At 42.2% G+C, this 21365-nt stretch overlaps 1 protein-coding gene across 2 annotated transcripts; it reads right to left on the bottom strand.

Moving 5' to 3' along the window:
* Positions 1-6904: 6904 nt before the first annotated feature.
* Positions 6905-20961, bottom strand: LOC147620756 (putative WRKY transcription factor 3). Of its 2 annotated transcripts, none has more exons than XM_086825030.1 (5): positions 19034-20961; positions 18405-18587; positions 17588-18270; positions 17330-17485; positions 6905-8080 (listed from the first exon to the last, which is right to left on the bottom strand). In XM_086825030.1, the coding sequence occupies exons 1-5, from the start codon at positions 19634-19636 to the stop codon at positions 7495-7497; spliced, it is 2211 nt and encodes a 736-aa protein (XP_086681156.1). In that variant the 5' UTR covers positions 19637-20961; the 3' UTR covers positions 6905-7494. The 2 variants fall into 2 exon arrangements, with proteins under 2 accessions (XP_086681156.1, XP_086681157.1); XM_086825031.1 differs by having other exon boundaries at positions 17588-18267; positions 19034-20955.
* Between the last annotated feature and the right edge of the window lie 404 nt (positions 20962-21365).

The following is a 21365-nucleotide window of genomic DNA, read 5'->3' as shown; positions in this document are numbered from 1 at the left end:
AACTAATCATAAGTTCAACTCATATGCCAAGCACGCATTCATGCACTAGTATATGGGTGAAGAAATCAATTAATCACAAGTTCAACTCATATGCCCAGTGCACATTTGTGCACTAGTATATGGGTGAGGGCATGGAAGGGGGTGATTTTTCTCAGGCCGTGAAGTTCTGGTTTCCCAGGAGAAGGATTACGAGGAAGTGCAACACAGTTTAAAAAGAAAAAAACTAATTTTGAGAGGGCATTGTCGCTTGCACGCAAGCTCAACCAAGTAGAACCATTCACCAAATGACCAAGCTTGTAGAAGCTAAGGGTGCCTACTAGCTTCAACATCATCAGAAGTCTCTCCTCGCTGATTTCCACTTGGTTACAAAGTTTGGCTACTTCAAAGATTTGTTGGAAATAGTGCTGCAAGAGGTCAAAGGGTCAAAGGAGACGGAGAAGTGGTTGCAAGATAAGGAAGAACATGCAACCAAGTTTGTAAGGAAGTTAAGGCCACAAACAACCATTTGCACAGAAGCTTGCAGACTTGATTGACCATATTGACCATGGTCATTCATTTTTTTAACAAACATCATTGCCCTCCTTTGGGCTCAGCTTAGAAAGCGCTCAGTCGTGCTGCTCATCCTTGTTGAAATGAGTGATGCTAGAGTGCCAAGTATAAACCCCCATATAGATTATCAAAAGTGGAGAAGGATGAAGTGGCAAAGCAAGTTAAAGAGCTAAGAGATATAGGTGTTGTCCTCTTCTTCTTTCCTTTTATCCCTATCCCCATCATTGAAGGTGGATTCTTTGTGAAAAAACTCATGTAGAGCGTGCAAATCCTCTACCTCCACCTAGTTGAAATAATAGACTAATGTAGGGTCTAGTTCTATGCTTACTATATCCATATCCATCATAGTACACTCCAAACTTCTTAGGACTCCAACTGATTCCACCTTCTAGACCCAATGAATCGCAATTCTTGTCCAAGGGTTCTCCTTTCCCTTCCCCTACTAGAAACTCATACTATGGTAGCATGATGGTGATGCATGACCAGTGACTCCCAAGAAATGAGTGTCACCACTGGAGATTGCCAGATACAGCCACCCTGAAAATAGATTCTAGCCTGCTCTCAAGGTCCTCACACATCACTACTGGGTGAGGTTTCACTCTCTCTACTTTTGGGATCCATCCACTTATGAGAAAAGTAGCATTTGAAGATGCTCGTTTATCTTGGGTATTAGATCAAATAGCACAAAGAGGTAAATCTCCACCTTCACCCTAGAAAAGATGCTTTTCCATTGTATTGAGACAAAGAGGAGCTCAAAGGTGGAATAGGAACCTTCAAAGGCAGAGGTACTTGAGAGAAGTGAGGGAACATGTGTACATCAATCTCCATTGGGGGAGTGTGGATCAACTCCTCTACTGCTTCCTTAAAATCTTGCTTCACCATGCTTATAACTACTACAATTGGAGGTGGGGGAGGTGCTCAAGCTCTCAAAACTCATTGGGCTTGATTGACTCTACTCTGTTGAGGCTCTTGCTAAATCCTAGGAGGGATTTCCTCCACTATGTTTACCAAAGAAGAGATGGCAAGGATGGGTATGGGAAAAGCTTGGGTATAGTGATCTCTAAGCAATAAAGCTAGGTGTGATGGAGAACCTTCGCTGAGCACTGTGAGTAGTTCTTATTGAGATATTACGCTCAACTATTGCTACAAACATTGATGACCTCCCTGGGTGGCACAACACTAGCTGGGTTGGTGAGATTATGGGTGATATGTCGCCAGTGGGGTTTATAAGACAACCACTTTGGTGTACTAGAGTTATAACATAGTTATACTACTCGCTTATATAGTCGTGATGGCACTATGGATTGACCTTTGTAAGTTATAGTGGGGGAGTACTTTTCCTTATAGTATGCACTCTTATCTTTTTATGTTATGGTTATAGAGAAGAGAAGGGAATAGAAGAATTTATCCAACCATCGCTCTTGTGTGCTTGGCTCTTGTGTGTTTGTGTTTACTTACAAGGAGCTCAAGCTCTCCCTCTCCCTCTCATTCTTCTCATAGTATCAAAATGCCAGTATGTGTGTGAAGAGATCAAGAGATAAGCAAAGGAGGGAGTACATTGGTAAGGGTAACTTCATCTCTTTTCCTTTGAGTTAGTTGGAAGCAAATCTCTATCGATAGTTGCTAGGCAAGAGAAGTAGAGGCAAGCACAACAATAAGGTGCACTGTCACATCTTGAGGTGCCCTTTTTGTGATGAAGCAAAGGGAGATTATATTGTGCAAGTCAAAGTCCATCAAACCTTATTGATTTTAGATTTTAGATTTTAGATTCAAGGCCATTTTTGGGCCTTGTTTTGGCTATGCAAGTTTTCTGCCCCAGCAGAGGCACTCTTTATGAAAGTGTCGATTTTGACTGTAGTTCGTGCAAAGAATCTAAGATTTTCAAGTTGTTGGTGATGTATATTTATGTAATTGTTCCATATACAGTGTGTGTTGGGTAAGTGCAAATGCTTTTGTAAGTACAAGTTTATAGTACTGCTATGTTGGAGATTATAGGTCAGTTGGGAGTGCAAATGCTTTTGTAAGTACTATTTGGTAGGTTACTATAGGTAAAGAAGCCTAAAAGCTTGCCATAGCGAGAAGCTAGATAAGAATAATTTCTAAGCTTAGAAATTTTGGATGACTAATTTTCTTATGAGAAAAGGATATTGGGAGTTCATCATAGGTGATAAAAAGAAGCCAAAGATTCTTGAAGAAAATCCCACCCCAGAAAATAGGTGTAGGCATATAAAGCATGGCATGAAAGAGATAGAAATGTGTTATATTGGTTGTCTTTCAGTGGTGAGACTCTATGATTGTGCATATACAGGATGCATAAATTCCTAAGGAGGCTTGGGACACCTTGGTGAAGATGTATAGTATAAACACTCAAGCTTAGAAGATGCGACTAAAGTAGGAGCTGCTTAATGTGACCAGAGGGAAGGTGAGTATAAATGATTATTTGGTGAAGGTTAAAGGCCTTACATTATGCAGCTAAAGTAGCAATTGCATAATGTGACCAGAGGGAAGGTGAGTATAAATAATTATTTGGTGAAGGTTAAAGAGCTTAAAAATTCCCTCACTTCGATTGGATCACCAATAGATGATGATGATAGGGTATCGGTGAAACCTTACATGGTCTTGATAAGGAATATAGCCGGTTTTAGAGCATTCGGTGTTTAGCATTTGGCGTTTGGCATTCCGCATACAACCTTCGACATTCAACGTTTGGGTTTTAGCTGATTTCAGGTCCATCCATCAGCCGATTCAACGTACATCCGTCACCCAATTCAAATTTCATCCATCGGCTGGTTCCACAGGGTTATCTTTTCTCCCAAAAAAAAACAAAAAAACAACCATTTGCGCTTGCCACCTGATCAGCCACACTGCCTAGATACTCTGCTGAGGAGATCGTTAGACTGTATACTACTGAGGAGGTCATCACTTCTACTCGTCATCTGGACAATCGAGGGCATACAATCGAATCGACAATCCATCAAGTGATATGCAAGGGTTACGCTAGCCAACAACCATCTCGTAAAAATAGGAGACCAGTGGTTGCAAGAGCATACACCTCACTCACGACTTTTCCACCACCTCTCATGACTCGTCTGTGTGGGCTCCAACCATCTTCCTCCAAGAATGGCAACCGTGAGAGCTGTCATTGCTATGGCTACAACGTGAAGAATTATTCTTTATATCGGATGGATGTAAAGAATGTGTTCTTGCATGGTGATTTGTAAAAGAAAAATTTTACATGATATAACACACCAAGTTATGAGAGTGATACACATCCCTATTTTGTGTGCAAGTTACACAAAGCCTTATATATCTTGAAGAGCATGGTCAATCAAGATGGAGGAGTATCTTGTTACCATTCAATCTTAGATATCCAATGTAGATTTTTCACTTTATGTGAAAAAGATAGATAGAGAGATCATGTTGTTAGTCATTTATGTGGATGACTTGATTTTCACTGGTGATAGTTGTTAGAATGGTTGGTTCAAAGATACTCACAACCATTATGAAGAAATTAATAGTTTAATTAAGAGTTAATTAAATAAAAAATAATCACTATAAAGAGAGCATGAGATAGACAAAAAACCACATAATTTGCAGCATTAGAATTGAGGCTCTTAAATAGCCAACGTACAATGAGTGACCCTTTAACTTCCACCTCCAAATGTCCATACCATAACCATAATTGGAGATGGCCACTACCAACACCCCCCCTCCCCCCCCCCCCCACTTTGGTTCCGACATGGCCATCTTATGGGCTCTATGTGGACTCTCAAGGGAAAACCATTAGGGGTTAGCAAAAAAAACTTATCATTATTACATGATAATGACATGACATCCATTATTCCATATTGTTTTATGAGGTGTTGAAATTGGGTGCTCATTTGGCCCCTTTTACAATGAAAAATGTTGATGTTGATGACAATCCAATTTTTTATGAAGATCCATTTCTCTAGAGCTTTGGTGATGATGATCTAGTCGATGTTGTTGATACGGTTGTAGTCCATTTTACCAATACAAAATCCCATGGTGTCGAGAAAGCATTCGATGAAGAGTTTATTGATGAAGCCCAAGTCACCAAAGTGCTTGTAAAAGCCGAAGACAATCTCATTTCTACATAAAAACACATTGTGTGTGAAAACCATGTGAATGGCCCCTTGATGAAGGGTTTGAAACCTTTAAAAACTAAGGTTAAGACCTTTTCTCTTACTACTATTAAGAGGATAAGGTATAAATCAAGGTCGTATGTTGGAAGAGCAACCAAAACACGACCTCTTCCTCTCTCTGCTTTATCTTGCCTTCTCTCTCTTTCAACTCCATGAGCCATCTATTACCAAAAGAAATGATTGAGCAAAACCTAATAAGTTAATCACCTATATTGTCACTTGCTCAATCCTACCATAGACCTATGCATGACTAGCTGTGATACCATGTTAGAACGGTTGATCTATGGAGGTTCAAAAATAATCACAACCATTATGAAGAAATTAATACCTTAATTAAGAGTTAATCAGATAATAAATAATAACTATAAAGATAGCATGCCATAGACACAAAACCACATAATTTACATTAGACTTAAGGCCCTTAAATAGCCAAGGTACAATGAGTGATCCCCCTTCAACTTCCACCTCCAAACACTTCACCTTCAATACCTCGCAAGTAACCTTTCACATTCCATTACTACCCTTCACTAATAATTCCATATTAACTCAAGATCAAGATAACCTTTAATAACCATACATATGTCCCTTTAATCTCTAATGTCCATGACCACCATAAATCACCTAATGTAAGAGTAGTCATTATCGGATGCAGCTTAAGCATTTCAAAATTCATGTTCAATTATGGTTCACTCATCATAAGTAGTTACTATGATGTTGTAAATGTGTGACCAGTTGTCTTTGTGATATGCCAAATAATGATTGTTCTTGTAACACACATTACTTCAATGCCTTTGGCAGATGGCATCTACAAATCCTAAGTAGATATCTACAAGATCTTTGAGCACAACATACTTATATCTCTTCCCTTGTTACAATACTCCTAAAAAAAATAAAAGAAATTACCACATGTGTGGCTGGAACTTGGCACGCTCATTTAGTCCCGGTAACATACCCTTCCCTTCTTGCCCTTGTTCTAATACTTCAAAAAGAAATAAAAAGAAAACACCACAAATGCGGGGGGTGAATAACTTGGCATGCTCTCTCTCAATGAATTATTTAATCCCAGTAACATACCCTTCCCTTGTGTCATGTGACCATATTGTGTCTCCAAGTCATGTATATGCAATTCATGAAAAAATAGAACAAAAACCACCCATGAATATGCGTGGAAGTAGAATTATAAAATCCATAAACAGGCTTTTGTTTTCAGTAGCATGTGTCTGTGTGTATGAGCCATTTTTTTGTTTTGGTTGGAGGGAGAGAGACAGAGAGTGAGTGCATTTCATTGCAATGCAGTACAAAATCTGAGGGGGCCTTCTACTTTTTGAAAGTGTTTTCTTTTGCCTAAAGTTAAGAACTCTAATAATCCCAATGGGAAGGGTAGAGGGTAGGCATGTTGTATCTTACTAAACCCATTTCTTGTGTTTATCATGCATCAAAAATTGAAGAATTGAAAAACAATAACATAACTTCTACCTAAGCTTTATTCTTAATACACATTAGAAGGAAGGGCGTATGAGGATAAAAGGGGTTACGGAGGTTGTGGCCACCAATGTTAAGGGGCATGGGGGAGGGGAGAAAATTGTGAGCGGGGGTGAGTGTTCATGCACATCCTTTTGGCAATTATAAATTCTAGGAAAGGACCCTTCACTTTTTGGGGGATTGTGAATTCGCCTATGATAGAAATCCCTGACAAACCAGATGAGAAGACAGGCGAAGTAAAATCTGACAGACGGACCTTGAGTTGTCATTTGCCTAAGCTAGAAAACTCCAACAAACCAGACAAGAAGATGTGCAAGGAGTGGCAAACTCTTTTTAGACTTCCCATGTCACCCTATCATGTGTCCAAGATGTGTGTGTGGTGGCGCACGCGTGTGCATGTCCAAAATTTGTGTGGGGGGGAACCTGATATCAACTTTTAGGCTGGGAGGATCAAGGGTGCTACAGAAGTTCCATGGATGGGCATAAAAAGGGCAGACTGCGGCAACAAAGGATTAGCAAACTACAGTTCAAAGATAACATGCGCATTCTGACCATTGAAATCTCCCAATCACTAGGATCTTTCTACAAAGATCTCGTCTCCATGCACATCATAACAGACAATATGGAGAGCTAAAGTTCATTGAGGAAAGCCTTTACACATTCTTAGAAGCAGACATTAGATTCTTACATTGCACAAACTTTAAAGCACATTAGAGCCCTACAAACCTTTAACACCACCACCAATGAAAAGTTACAAGTTACAAAATCAACTTAGTACAGGACTTCTTCTGATCCTAGATTTTAGAAGAAAAGGGCAACAGGCCCTTAGCATTCCCATGGTACCAGGCGAGTGCTTTAAGCTACTGCAATACTTTGTTCGCTTGTTCTTTCTATTCCTGCCTGTTACAATCATCCCCCATAACTGGTCCTAGGCTCTTATTTTCAGGCCTCAAAGACAAGGGCCAAACATTACAACTTTTTTGGCTTAGAAGGCATTATCTAACACTTTCGAGTAAAATGTTGCATGTTTGTACAAGAGTAATGTACAAAGACCAGCATTTTGGACTCTGGAGTACGCACCCTTGCTTGCATGTCATAGAGGTGGCTTCTTTCACCTCAGATGCATTCCACAACTCAATTGATTTGAGATGTATGTAAAAATTATGCCAACTATCAAAGCATTTTCCTATCAAGCTATGATATGCCCATACACCAAGGCCATCCATAAGCTGACAGAATGCTCTCTACCACTTTGCAGTCAATTCCTCACTGAATTCAGACTGCTGTCCACATTTGCATGTCATGGACCGAGCCTTTGCACCATGCCATGAGTTGAAGAGGATTTTACAAATGTTGAAGGCCAAGAGCTTCGGTTGCCCTCATCTTGCTCTTCCTTTGGCCTCAGAACCAGGCCTTGCCCAAAAGTTTCAGCTCCCTGCAGTGATACTCCTCCATTCATTCCTGAGCTTATGAAGCTCACTGAGGTTGGGACCAAAGACACTTGAATTCCTTGACATCTACCTACCTGAACAGAAGACATGGAAACATTTTGCATTTGTACACTGGCCAAATCCAAACCGACAATCCTCTCGTCAACCTTCGGTCTATCTTCCTGCATCTTCCCCATCAAGTATTGATCTTGCAATGAAAGAGAGGTTCTTGGGATGGAATTGGCACTTGGCACAATGATGCCACTGTGAGCATGTGGAAGGGGAACTATGGCTGCTGCATTTGATCCAGCATTCTCATGGTGGCTGTTCTTGGCAACTGGTACATCATGGTTATGCTTGCCCTCGTACGTAGTTATTACAGCTCTGGGATCTGTTGATGATCTTTCCACGTGTTTCCGAACAGAGCAACCAAGGTTCGTGCATTTGTAATAGCTCCTGCAACACATGAATGTCAGCTTAGCAGCTATTGATTTTTGAAGCAAAGCAGTATTATCTGTAGCAGCTTTCCCTGAGGCAAAGCCTTGAAATAGAGAATACCTTCACAACACAGTATATCTGAATTGAAAAACAAGGCATTAGAGGATCTCTAATACATACAACAGGTGCATAATTTTATGAAGCTAGACGTTCCATGTACAAGTATTCATATGAAAGTACAAACAATAACATCTTCAAGCATACCCAGTAGAAGAGTAGTGCCTCGTGTAAAAATAGTCCTCTTTTTGTAATCTGTCAAGCTTGGTTCCTTTCAAAATTTAATAGAGGCCCACTTCAAATTTAGGCGGACAACAGCCTACGCCAAATAGTCACTTTAGGCATGAGAGGGACAATGACCACCCCAAGAGTCAAGAGACCTCACAAAAGCACCAATATGAGAATAATTCCTAGCATGAATGGCACTTCTTGCAGGCCGTGTATGCGGAAAGGCAGGGAAGAAAACCTTGGGCGATTTCATCTATCGCCACATTCAACAAGCCATAATCGAGGTGAGATACAATTTTAATTTTTGAGTTTGAAGCTTTAAATTTTAGCCTTTGCCTTTTACTCAACTTTCAAGTCTCATTTATTTTCCATATTCTCATTCAAATTTCATGCATCCATCATCCTTGTAGGTTGGCCCCAAAAATGTGGTTCAAGTGGTTACGGACAATTCGTCCAATTGCCGCAAGATGGGCCGCTTGCTTGAGGCAGAGTTTAAGTCCATAGTATAGACTCCTTGTGCCTCTCAATGCCTTGACTTGCTTATGGAGGGCATAGGGTTAGAGTCGGTGAAGACTGTGGTGACACAAGCCAATCATATTGTCACTTTTTTCAATCAAAAAGTCAAGGCCCTCGCTATCTTCCGCCATCACAGGGACTTGGAGATGAAGAAGCCCTCCTAGGCTCCTCGACACGCTTTGCCTACATGTAGCTTCTTCTAGAGCGCCTTTATGATGTGATGCCTAAGCTCCAAGTAACAGTGGTTTCGTCAGAGTGGCAGGAATGGATACAAGGTGAAATACCTTCGCGTGTCGATAAGGCAAGAGCCATTCAACGGCTATGCTTGAGAGAGGAGTTATGATGCCAAGTCCGCGCCCTAGTCATTGTGATTACTCCCTTGTATAGGATTTTACGCATGACAGACATGGAGGGGGCTACTATGGGGCTCCTCACTCACTTTATGAGAGAGGCCATTGCCGAGATTCATCACACCACAGTCCTCGATAAGCTTGATCCAAAGTATATGCTAACAACGTAAATAAGATTCAAGAATAATTCAATAAACTAAAATAGAGTGTTGAATCTAAATACTTATTTTTTCTTTTTTCTCATATAATATATTCTTTCGTTATTTTAAAATTCACAGTGATCCCCTTGAGGCTACTCCTCGACACGATGCTATCTTGGCACTCATGAAGAGGCCTATCCATGGCCTTGCTGCTTTGTTGCATCCTGCCTACTACAAAGCACTCTCACTTTTCACGATCAAGAGTTGCCCGATGATGAGAATGGACAATTTCAGTTCTTACAGAAGCTCATCAACTATAACGATTAGAGAAGCCCCGCATTCGCTAATGCGGTATGTTGGAGGGATTCTATGGTAAAGCCTCTCTTTTGGTGGAAGTTATTTGCTTAAGCCTCACCTACAAAGAGTAGCTTTGAGGATTCTAGCACAGGTAACCACTAACCACTTGGCATTAAGTTACTAACTTGTTAAGAGATTCTAACTCTTAACACTTGAACTAAAGCCTAAAAATTATAATTGTGTGTAGATACTAGAATCCTAAACATTGTTTATTTTATTATGGATTAGGATTGTTCTTCGGGTGCATGTGAGAGGAACTGGAGTTTCTACTCACTTATAAACACGAGGTTACGCAATCGGTTGAGCGCGAGACAGTTAGAGCAGCTGGTCTATTTCCGCAATAACTTGCACATGGTGTGTGCAATACACGATATGAGTCAAGCTAGACACATATATTGTTATGTTAGACCTACATAACTTTCAATGTTTTACTATTTACAATTGAAATATGTTGTAACTTGTGGATTTACTAACAAGCCAGGACTCCTAATCAATTACAAAACTTGTAGATAAACGTCGACGAATTCAAGTTGAGGTAGCAATTAGGCGATCAGAGCCTCGGGAGCCAAAAGTAAGAATGGGCCGAACTTGTACTCCACCTCTAGCTCGGCGGCCACGACGAGTGCGAGAGACTCGTCTATTAATCTCCTCTAGCTCTTTGTAGAGCTCCGCATATATGGCCTCCTCCTCTGCATTACGCTCCTTGTGGACACTTTAAAAGTGTCCACCATCATATGTCAGACATGCCTCCACGAGTCGGAGCTCTACCCCTATAGCAGTTAGAGTTGAGGATGCTTCCATTGCGGAGTCTTCTTCAACAGTTCATGATGATATTAGGGAGCCCAAATACGATGATGAGGGCAACATTTTTGGCAATGGGGATTTTGGTGGGAGCTCTGAGGTGTCCTCTTGTAAGGATATTGAAGAGTCTAGCGACAGCTCTGCCATAGATGGTGACATAGGCTTTTAGCCTCTATAGTCCTCTATAGGCGAGTCCTCTATAGGCGTTTTGCATTTTTGTACTTGCCCATACGGCATGCCGACTTTTGCAGCTTTTTATATATTCATGACTCTTTATAACATGTCACATGTACATTTGTCTACTTTCATTTTCTATGCAAGTTGCAACATTCTAAATTTTTATGTTTTGGGTAAGTTGTAACTTGTAACTTCTCTAACTTTTGCATCTATATTTATATTTCTAAGTATTTTTTTAAATGGACCGTATCTCCACCGTATTTTTATTTTCAAAATTTAGCGGTGCGTTCAAAGACCATATTTGAATGTACCGTACCGAATCAAGCTTTTCGTACCTGACAACTATGAGACCAGCTCACAAATGTGTCACAGCTTTTCACTGGGATACCTTTGTCCATGACCTAAAAACCAGATTTCTCCCTCCTCAATATTTGATCAACCTAGCACATGAGTTCTATGGACTCAAAGAGAACGGGTCACCCGTGCTTCAGTTTTCCGGTAAGGTTATAGCTTTAGCACAACAGTTAGGGTTATCTAAGCAGGCCAAGATGGATCAATTCATTCGTGGATTAGATTCTAGCATCCAGTTCACAATTCGTAACTTTGAACCCAGCACATATGACCAGACTTTGACTCTGGCTCAAAACGAAGAAATGAAGATGAACGGAGGCAAGCCTAAGCAACCGCAATCTAGTACCAAACCTCAGCAAAGCAGCAATCTGCTTCGCGACTGCTTCGCAGTCGGGGAAAGGTAATGCGTCTTCTAAAGATGCTAAGAAGGACGGCAATTCTAGCTCTATTTCAGGGGGTAAGAAGGATAACCAATCCAAACCCCTGAGGAAAAGGCTAAAGCAAGTATCACTAGAGGCTATCTTCCTCCAGAGAAGCAAAGGAAGTACCAGTCAGAGAATATATGTTTTTTCAAACATACCATTGAGCATGGTAAGAAGGATTGCCAAAAATGGCAAACGGAACAAGCCTCCAAGCCACCTTCTTCCACAGTTGCCATAGCATCTCTTGCTCCTCCAGCCCCGCCTACTACCACCAACGCAGTTCAACTTTTACCTTCTATGCATCCTATGCCATCCGTGGTATTTCATGCTAAGCAGGAGGGTGAGAGTGATGCTACACAAAAAAGCCTCATCCGAGCTTATGGCTCTGCCAAGGCTCGCCAGTTTGTAGTCCTATTTGCCATGGGTAGTTCTGAAGATGTAATCTCTCCCCAGTTGGCTACCAAAATGAGCTGTATATTAGTGCCCTATCATTTGGATGTGGACGGGTTTACACCTAGTCTCTACACCCACATTTCTCAAAAGACACAACAGTTTTTCTTTGTAGTTCAAAAGGCCTCATTCCAATGAGATTTCATTGTCTCGCCTCTTGGGATATGACATGATCTTAGGAATCCAGTGGTTTCGTGAGTATGAGCCTATTCCCGATTGGGGACAGGACACTTTTACTATCTGTAAAGGTTTTCCTGAGCCTATTATGATTCGTGGGAATAGAAGCATTCTTGGCATCCCGTTGATTTCTTATCTCCATGCCCAACGAGCTATCTGCAAGGGAGCGGAAGGAGCATTGATTTATGTTCGTGCGCCGACAACCTCTACCTCTTCAATGGCGGCTATCTCATCTTCATCTCCACTCCCACAATTAGCAGACCTCCTGTCTTGACACCACGGCATTATGCTTAGGGACGATCTCCCACCCAGGCTCCCCCTGTCTCGTCCTGAGGACCATCATATCGATTTGGTCCCTGGATCAGAACCTCCTAGCAAGGTCCCCTATCGTCTTTCCAAGACTTTAGAGGGCGAGCTAGAAAAGAAGTTATCTGAGCTCCTCTAAGCCGGATTCGTTAGGCCATCTTCCTCACCATTTGCTGCACCCATCCTATTTGTTCAAAAGAAGGACAGATCTGACGCCTTCGTGTAGATGTAATATGCGGAAGCTTCGGAGAAGAATCGGTAACTTCAAAACTTAGAAATCAGCACTCTTTTCGTGACGGAAATTAACGCACAAACTGAAAGGAGATGTGCAAAAAATAGAGAGAGAGAGAGAGAGAGAGAGAGAGAGAGGGAGAGATGGAGAGGACACAGTACCGGGTCCCAATTACCCTCTGTAGGGCCCCCACCACGGATGGTGTATTTGCTTTATTAGAATGATGTGAATCTGAAAAAAATACAGAATTCTTGACCTTTCTTGGCTGGGAAATCCTGCCCTTGACCTTCAAAAGTCCACCCCTTTGCTTAGCAATTCCCTTGGCTTGTCTAGCCCTTGATTTGCTTGAGCTCTTGGTGAATAATGAGATGAGCATCAAGAGTTCCTATGCAATACTTAGGGCTGAAAGAAGATTATCAGAGCTTCCGCATGTTATAAGAATGCTTCAAGATTTGATATGTGTGCTTCTCATAAACCCAATTGATGATCCCTAGAAGAGTTTTGCTTCACTCTTGTTGTGGGTTCCAAATTCACAATTTTCCTCCAAGCCTCCAAGCAGGTTACGCAATTCGCAGAGTTGATTTGATATGTGTGCTTCTCATAAACCCAATTCATGATCCCTAGAAGAGTTTTGCTTCACTCTTGTTGTGGGTGCCAAATTCACAATTTTCCTCCAAGCCTCCAAGCAGGTTACGCAATTCGCAGAGTTGATTTGATGGCAAAATCCTTTGAATTTGTTGATGCCCTTTGATATGGTGTGAGTGGAAGGGCTTAGCAAGAGGCCTAAATGCTTGGTTTGAAGTAGAAAGCTACAAAGTAAGATCTCAGCTGATTTGCGGAGAAGGGTACACTTGCTAAGAAATAAATAGCTACTAATGGTAGTTTTAATTAATATCAACCTAGCCTTAGATCAAGTAGGCTCTCACCCCATGATTGTGATTTAGGAGAGCTTAGGGTGCATAGAAATGATGATTAGACATGGTGGTTAAGCATGGTAAACACACTAAGCAATAAGAGTTTAAGTTGTTAAGAAATGATCAAGTCTAATGACACAAGTGATTAGCATAAGCAAGAGTACTTCATTCATAGATTGGTGACCTTAAATAGGCGTCAAGTACAAGCCACTAGGGCTGAAGAAACTTTAGTTTTTTAGTAGCTAGAGAATCATTCAATGTCCCCTATTCTCTCCACAATCATCTCCTTGAATATAGGGAAAAAGGTGGCTACTCTTGGCATCTACTTTGTGGTGAATGGAACTAGGATAAAACATTAATTCTTTTACAAATAATCTTTGATCCTTTGAATCTTTGTTCACTCTAATGATGATGCATGATTATTTGCTGCTTCTAATAGACAATTGACCTCTTGATGAAGCTAGAAGATGAGCTTTTGGTTTGGAGGACTGGAGCTGTTCATCATGATCTAAGGCAGTAGGTCAGATGCGGATAGCTCATCCAAGAGATGTAGTGCAATGAGGCATGAACTCCAGAGCAAAGGGAAAAGTTTTTTCACAACATCATTGATAATGGAGCTGAGATGGAGCATTGGATGTAGGGTTTACGATGCATCTCCACTTGTGAGCCTCCTTGAGGGAACATCAGAGTGCATACGTAAATGTTATATTTGTGTTAAGTGTAAGGTTAGTGTGAATACACTTTCGTGCACGCTAGGTCCAATGCCTATATAAAGGACCCCCATGTAACATTATTCACAAGTGCAATCAAACTAAAACAAGTTCCCTTGTGCTCTCTCTCTCTCTCTCTCTCTCTCTCTCTCTCTCTCTCTCTCTTGCAAGAGTCTGTGTTCATGTTTCTCTCTATCCTCCTCTCTCCCATCGATTGTGTGTTTTCTAACATGGTACAGAGCTCGTGCTTGTGCCCATGGGCAACCCTCACTCTTATCTTCAGGTGGCTCGAATGGAGGAGGGTGTTGGAGGCAATCGAGCATTAAATGAATGGAAGTTGTGCTAGATTATCCCATATGCAGAAACATGAGAAGCCAAAGAGTCATATATAGGCTAGACTTGCACCTTGTCATGGTGTTATGTACTAGCACTAACAATTGGGATTAGGGACTAATCCAATAGGGTTAGAGGAGCCCTAGGATTAGGGAAAGCATGCGGATTCAAGTGGCTAAGGTTCATATTTAATTGGCAATTTATGACTAGACTATTATTTATAGAAGCAATAAGCACTATATAAGTGACTCTTGGGTTATTATTGATTCATTGTGTTCTGGACCTGGACCAAGAGGCTTACTCCCGCCATGGACGTGGCGGCGGAGGGCCCCTGTGGGCAAGCACTCGTGGTATGGGACACCAGGGATGACTGGCATGGACCTGTGGGAGTGGAACCTTAGCCCTTGGCTTAGGGGTGGTTAGCAGTCACGAACCTATGGTTGGGTGGTGAGCTTGCTTGCACCCCTTCTATTAATCTTGTTTTGGCCTGTGTATTAGGGTTGATCGATGGGAGGATCTCACACATAGTCATCTCCCCCCTTTTCACGAACGTGTTTCAAAAAACATGTGGCAACTATGGTTGATCGATGGGAGGATCTCACACATAGTCATCTCCCCCCTTTTCACGAACGTGTTTCAAAAAACATGTGGCAACTATGGTGTGTGCTTGTTTCACAGTGCATATAACCTAGTGGTTTCCATACACACCATTGAAGCTCCCATCAACCAGAGCACACAAGTGGGAAGTAGTTGCCATCATTTGTAATCATTATGAGTGGGATCGCCAAAATCCTGTATCCACCATGTCTTCAAATGTTACATGCATGTAGCCCGAAAGACATCTTAGACGGTGGTAGTAGAGCATCATGCCCTTGTCGGATGGCCCTTGGTTCATGTCGAACTTCAATTGTTCAGCATCATAGCCATCGTAGGGCTCCTTGGGTTGATCAATCAGCACCACCAGCAATATTAAAAATCTGACGCTAGCCACAATTGCAAAAGGGTCTGGAATTCTTCGCCATGCCCATATCCATGTAAGCAATTACTGTCTTTGCTCTCGTATGTTTGCAAATGTTGCTCCACTTGCTGCTGACTTTTGGGACAAGCTGCATCCGATTCTACCAGCTGTTGTCGAATCTCCTCAAATTCTTTAGCAGTGTCTGGTTTGCAAAAGTGATCCAGTTTTATTCTCCATCTTTTTCATTTGCAAGTTGTGCCTAGTCTTGTCATCTGAAGATCCTCCCATTCGTGTTAACGCACAAGTTATAATTTCTTACATATGATGCATACCTAAAACATTTGCAAGTTGTGCCTAGTCTTGTCATCTTCCAAAACCTAGGAATTTAGATCTAGATCCAAATTAATGAAGTTACACAAGATGGAGTTAGAGCCACCAAACTTCGTGGAAGCTATCCTCATTGCCGTGTTGGTGGGTAGATCCTCCACCATAACTTTTTTCTTGCTGGTTTATAAGCCCTCTAAAATTTTCACTATATCTGGTTTTTTTCTAAAGGAAGAGAAGTGATACCATACATGCCAAACATCATGTGGAACCTGGGGATATCTACATCTATCAGCTCAAAAAAGTTGGTAATAAACCCCCAAAAAAACTTTCTTTCAGGCCCTTGGTATAACTGATGAAGTTCCTTGGAGTGATTATGGTCCAGATGGAAGGCAGCACTTTTCACAGTGGCTTTGCCAGAAGCAGCTAAGCTGATTGCCCAACAACATGCCAGTGTGTCACACGGAGGACAGCTAGCCGTCAATGACAGAAGGGCTGGTGTACAGGCAGGGGAGTTGCTGATGATTGATCCCCAACCCTCACTGTCATCCCCCTTACAGTGCACGAATAGGAACTAAGTAACTTGTGCGGGTGAGAGGAAGAATACCCTTCAAAAGGCCAGGCGACAATCTGCCTTTTGTAGGCACATCCACATGCCTTCCAGTCCGTATGAGGGATAATTCACCAGCGAGAAGTATGCCCAAACATCAAAGCAAAGAATGTGCCCCTGACACCCCCCTCAATCTTAGTGAGGACAGAGCTCGGATTAGCAATAGATGTGATACCATGTCACGAGTACCCAAGCTGATTGCTGGACAACATGTCAACATGACCCACCGCCAACCAGCCATCAGCAAGAGGATGAGGCCGGGGAGTGGCTACTCACGGAAATCTCCCTTCCGATCCCTTCAAAAGGCCGAACGTAGAGGGACTGAAGTTGGTCTTCTTTCCAGCTTACATGTAAGCAAATCCACTAGCAAAGAATGCTCCCAACCATCTTAGAAAAGATTTGCGTCTCCAACAACAGCTACAAGATCATCTCAAGGATTTGGCACAGCTTCATGCTGTTTGCAGTGATCATGGACACCCTGATTGACAAAGATAACTCTTTTTATTCCAACTATGAAGAATGTAGACTCCCGAGATAGCTCCATGGGACAGTCCGTGGATTTTCTTAACTACCAGCCAACATCTTTAGTGACCCAGGTACAGTCACTTTTGGAGGGTTGCTACAAGAATCCCTCAAGGACAGATATGTAAAAGCAAATCCCGTGCATGCATGCAAGCATTCACAATACAATCGAGACGATATATCAAAGAACATTACAAACTGTAGTGACGTGTTTCTGTATTTTTGGCAATCGATCAGCTACCTAGCTGTGCCTGCCTTTTTGCTGTGAAATGGAAAATTAGAAAGCAAAATTTAAGGCCACATAAAAGAAGAAAATAGATTAGCCTCCTTACCTAGGGTGAGGATTTCCTTTGACTATTTTCTGCCCATACTTGCGCCATCTGTAGCCATCATCAAGAATATCAATTTCGCTTGTCGTTTGAACTACCACACGTGGTTCGCGAATGGTCCGTAGAGGTAGATTTGATGGTGCATCTGCTTTCTCCTTCCTGAATGACATATCAACAGGTGAGCACTACTAAAATACTTTATGTACAACATGAACAAAATACAGAGTACAATAATGAATCCTAGAGAAAAACCCTCATTACCTGCGCTTGGAATCAGGCTCATCATCATCCCCATCTTCAGCTTTGCTCCCTTCACCCTCACCCTCAACATCGCTGATGGAACCCAATGAGGGCTCTGGAGTTCCACTCGAAAGATTTACTGGCTGCCCCCTTGAGCTAGAGGCATCATTTACATGCTCGTAGGAACCATCAACTTTTTGAGCTGCCATAGGCAAGCCCTCCCTGCCACTTCCATTTGCAGCAAGTGCAGCCCCCATGGCTGATCTCCTTGTTGATTGTGGCTTTGGATGCTCATGCTCACCCTTGTAAACAATTTCTGTAACTTGCCCGTCATGTGACCGCTCTACCTTTTTCTTTACAGAACAATTAGGATGTGTGCATTTATAATAGCTTCGCGGAAACTCACTGCCCTTTACCTGTTTCTGGCCATACTTCCTCCAGTTGTATCCATCCTCTGAGGGCCTTTCAATTACAAGAGGAGGGGCTAGGGCAGATGGCTGAACTGCTGGTTCTGCCTTTGTAGAGACCTCACTTACACGTTCCAATGGCCCTGTCACCTGAAGGGGAGCCACGAGTTTAGGTGCATCCCAAAATGATGCCCCTGAAGGTTGAGATAATGCTTGAGAAAGAGCCACTGTGTTGGGTGCTGTTGAAGATGATAGCGTTTGCATCTGTGCTTGGAATTGCGACTGTGAAATGGCCTGCTGAGACGGAAAAAGAGGGTATGAGTACCCAATGCATTGTGACTCACAGCTTCCCAAAGAGTTAATACTAGAGGAAATTTTCCGAAATCAGCCAACTGCTTGTGTGATTAGATGAATGCACTCAAATGACTCACCATCTTAGAAAGAGGAGAGGGAGGATTTCTGCTCATCTTCGGCATGGGCTTGAAAGCAAATGTTGGGCTGCCATCTTCATCAGAACACTTCTGCAAGGTATCTGATGTAACCAAAGCCACAGGTCCACAGCCTTGACTAATTGGAGGCAGTGGAAAAGTCCCAGTCGTTGGTGATGGTTCTGCCTGCTTCGCATTCAGAAGCACACCCTTAGTAAAGAAGTCCCTTGTGTAAATATATTTTCCTAGAAAAAAGAAGTTATTTTGCCAATGTTTCCTCTCAAAAACTTTGGCCAAAGGTAACATAACCATGACACAAGAAATGGTGCCCTCGATAACAGGTTCAACTTCGTAACATCTACTCAATTGCACACAGCATACGTCTGTTGCACATAAGATGTGCCCATCTTTGCTATCAGAGAATCTAGCTGACATGGCTGCTCATGATGGACAATTAACCCTCCCATCCGCATTTTGTGCATTCGTAGACCATGTGCCCTACTCATGTCATAAATGCTAATGTGTATGTGCAGATGTATGCTTAAGAGTAGGGCGACTGGTTGGTTGCCATTGAATTATTTATATTATGACTGTTTTAGCCAAAAAGAGTACATAAGGTGAGGAAATTTTACCTGGCCTGTCGATAAAAGGACAGGAGAGTCCAGCAAGGTTGTGGGGCTAAGTCCTGGTGGAATAGTTAGATATGGTGATCTTGGAATGGGAAGCCGGGAAGGTGTCATCATTTTGAATCGTGCAATATTAGATCTCCCAGATCCACCTGCTCCAGCCTTGTGTCCAAGTGTAGCGCTTGCAGCTGATGCCGAGGCTAACGTGGATGACGATAATTGTAACCTCTCCTCTGCTAGGCCTCCTGATGGTAATGCCAATGGTGGTGATGCTAATGATGATGATGATGATGATGACGACGATGATGCTAATGGTAATGGTAATGGTAATGGTAATGATGATGATGATGACGAGGGCCTATCATCATCTACACTGATGGGTGTGGGGAGTGACATAGCTCCTGCTAGCATCTGCGAGAAGGTCTCACATTTGAGGTCCGGCTCCTGCTCAGCAAAAAAGCTTGAAACCAGAGTCATGGGGCTTGGGGTTATGTTTGAGCTCTTCTGGAAAGCTTCTGCTGGGTTGCTTGTAGGGACGGTTAGGGTTGGACGCTGCTGCGGGACCTCTCCTTCTGCTCCTCTGCTTGACCTACTTTCTGTGGATTCCATGTCCAGCGATCATTCACTGCTATTCTGAAAGGGTTGGGGTTAGGGCTAGGGCTATGGTTAGCGTTAGGGTTAGGAGGGCTTAGTTTCGCCGATCCAGAGCAGAAAAAGCTCACCAAAAGGGGCGAAGATGTGGCATCCACATATCGATTGAAACGAGGATGTCCCACTCAGCTACAGTGCATGGATCTGTGCAAATTGTGAGATATGGCGATGAAGAAAAGATCCCAATTTGCCATCATTCGCGGCAAGCGCGCGAGTACCGACTGCTGGTTACTGCGGAAACATGAAGCAAAGGATGCGCTGAATTACGATCTTAAGCACCAGCCTAACTCCTTGTTTCTTGAGACGGGTTATAGAAACAGAATTAGAATGCTGTTGACCTTGGACCTGCAAAATCAACCTCCTTTTGAAGGAAAATTGAGTCTTTTCTTCTCGGTTCTAAGTGTGCAAATGTGAGTGGGTGAGCGGCATTCCCACGCATGTGCGAGTGCCCGTGCATGCATTTGCATGTGTGCAAACGGTTGTGTATGTGTGTGTGTGCGTGTGTGTACGTGCGTGTGTGTGTGAGAGAGAGAGAAAGAGAGAGGTATTAACGTCGGTAGAATGCAACACGAGGGCATATACGACCAATGGTGGTACTTGAACTCGGGTGGATCATGCCAACGGTGGGACTTGAACTCGGGTGGATCATGGCCTTTATAAGGGCCATGAGAGAGAGAGAGAGAGAGAGTGTGTGTGTGTGTGTGTGTGTGTGTGTGTGTGTGTGAAATAAGGTGTGCCTAGTGAGAGAGTTGTAGAAGAGCTAGCATGATACACATCACAGCAAGGAATGGAACTTAAACTTTGCACAAAACGACTTCCTTGATTAGGAGCCCAATATGTAAGAGAGAGAGAGAGAAAGAGAGAAAGAGAGAGTCACTTGGCTTGACTTTGCAACGATGGCCCACAAATAGTAGATTAGAAAAAATAAAATCCATGACAAAAAGGATATCATTATACATACAATAGAATATATAGATGAAAACTACCATGACCAAAACACATCATAGATTTCAGTAGTGGAGCAATCATCTCCCTTTTCAAACATCCCCATGCGTGTGTCCAATCACCCTTACTCTTAAGAAAACCAACTAACCCGATGGCCCCTTGCCATTGAAATTCATTCCAAAGAGAAGGTAAGGAGATTAGGTTGACATGCAATGAAGGGGCTTTATGTATTAAAACACGAAATAAGAAGGAAGAGCTCAAGAGGAGCTTAATGATTACCTTGGAACAAAAATCTAGCCATCTTGAGTATCTCTTAGTGAACTAGGGATTGTTGGAAATGGTTTAATGGTGTTTTGGGAGGCTTTATAATGCATGAGATCACTCACTTTATTATGGGGGGGGACAAACCTTTCTGTGTGGCGTTGGAATGCCCATCACCCTTTAGACTTCGAGCATTCAAATCCAGCATTTAGATTTTTCGACAATATTGAAATCAAAGTTTTTTTACGATACATCCTCAGTTTATTCATATCCTTACAATAAACTTTCCATTGTCATTGCTTTGAGGAGTTGAAACGATCCACCTTAGGTTGATTTTTTGAAAATGGGCTGGCCTTTCAATCCTCCAAAAGTTTTTATGGCATAATCTTGCAAATTGTTAATGTAGTTATGCTTTGAATGGGTCCCCACAGTAACATTTTTTTCATCTAAAACAAAAGTTGTTATGTTGCTTTTCATAAGT

The sequence above is a fragment of the Cibotium barometz genome, chromosome 31, assembly GCF_041138505.1.
Source record: "Cibotium barometz isolate CiBa-2024 chromosome 31, ASM4113850v1, whole genome shotgun sequence".
NCBI classification, from domain to species: domain Eukaryota; kingdom Viridiplantae; phylum Streptophyta; class Polypodiopsida; order Cyatheales; family Cibotiaceae; genus Cibotium; species Cibotium barometz.
Note: the sequence above shows the minus strand (reverse complement) of the source record. Positions and strands in the feature narration are given on the sequence as shown.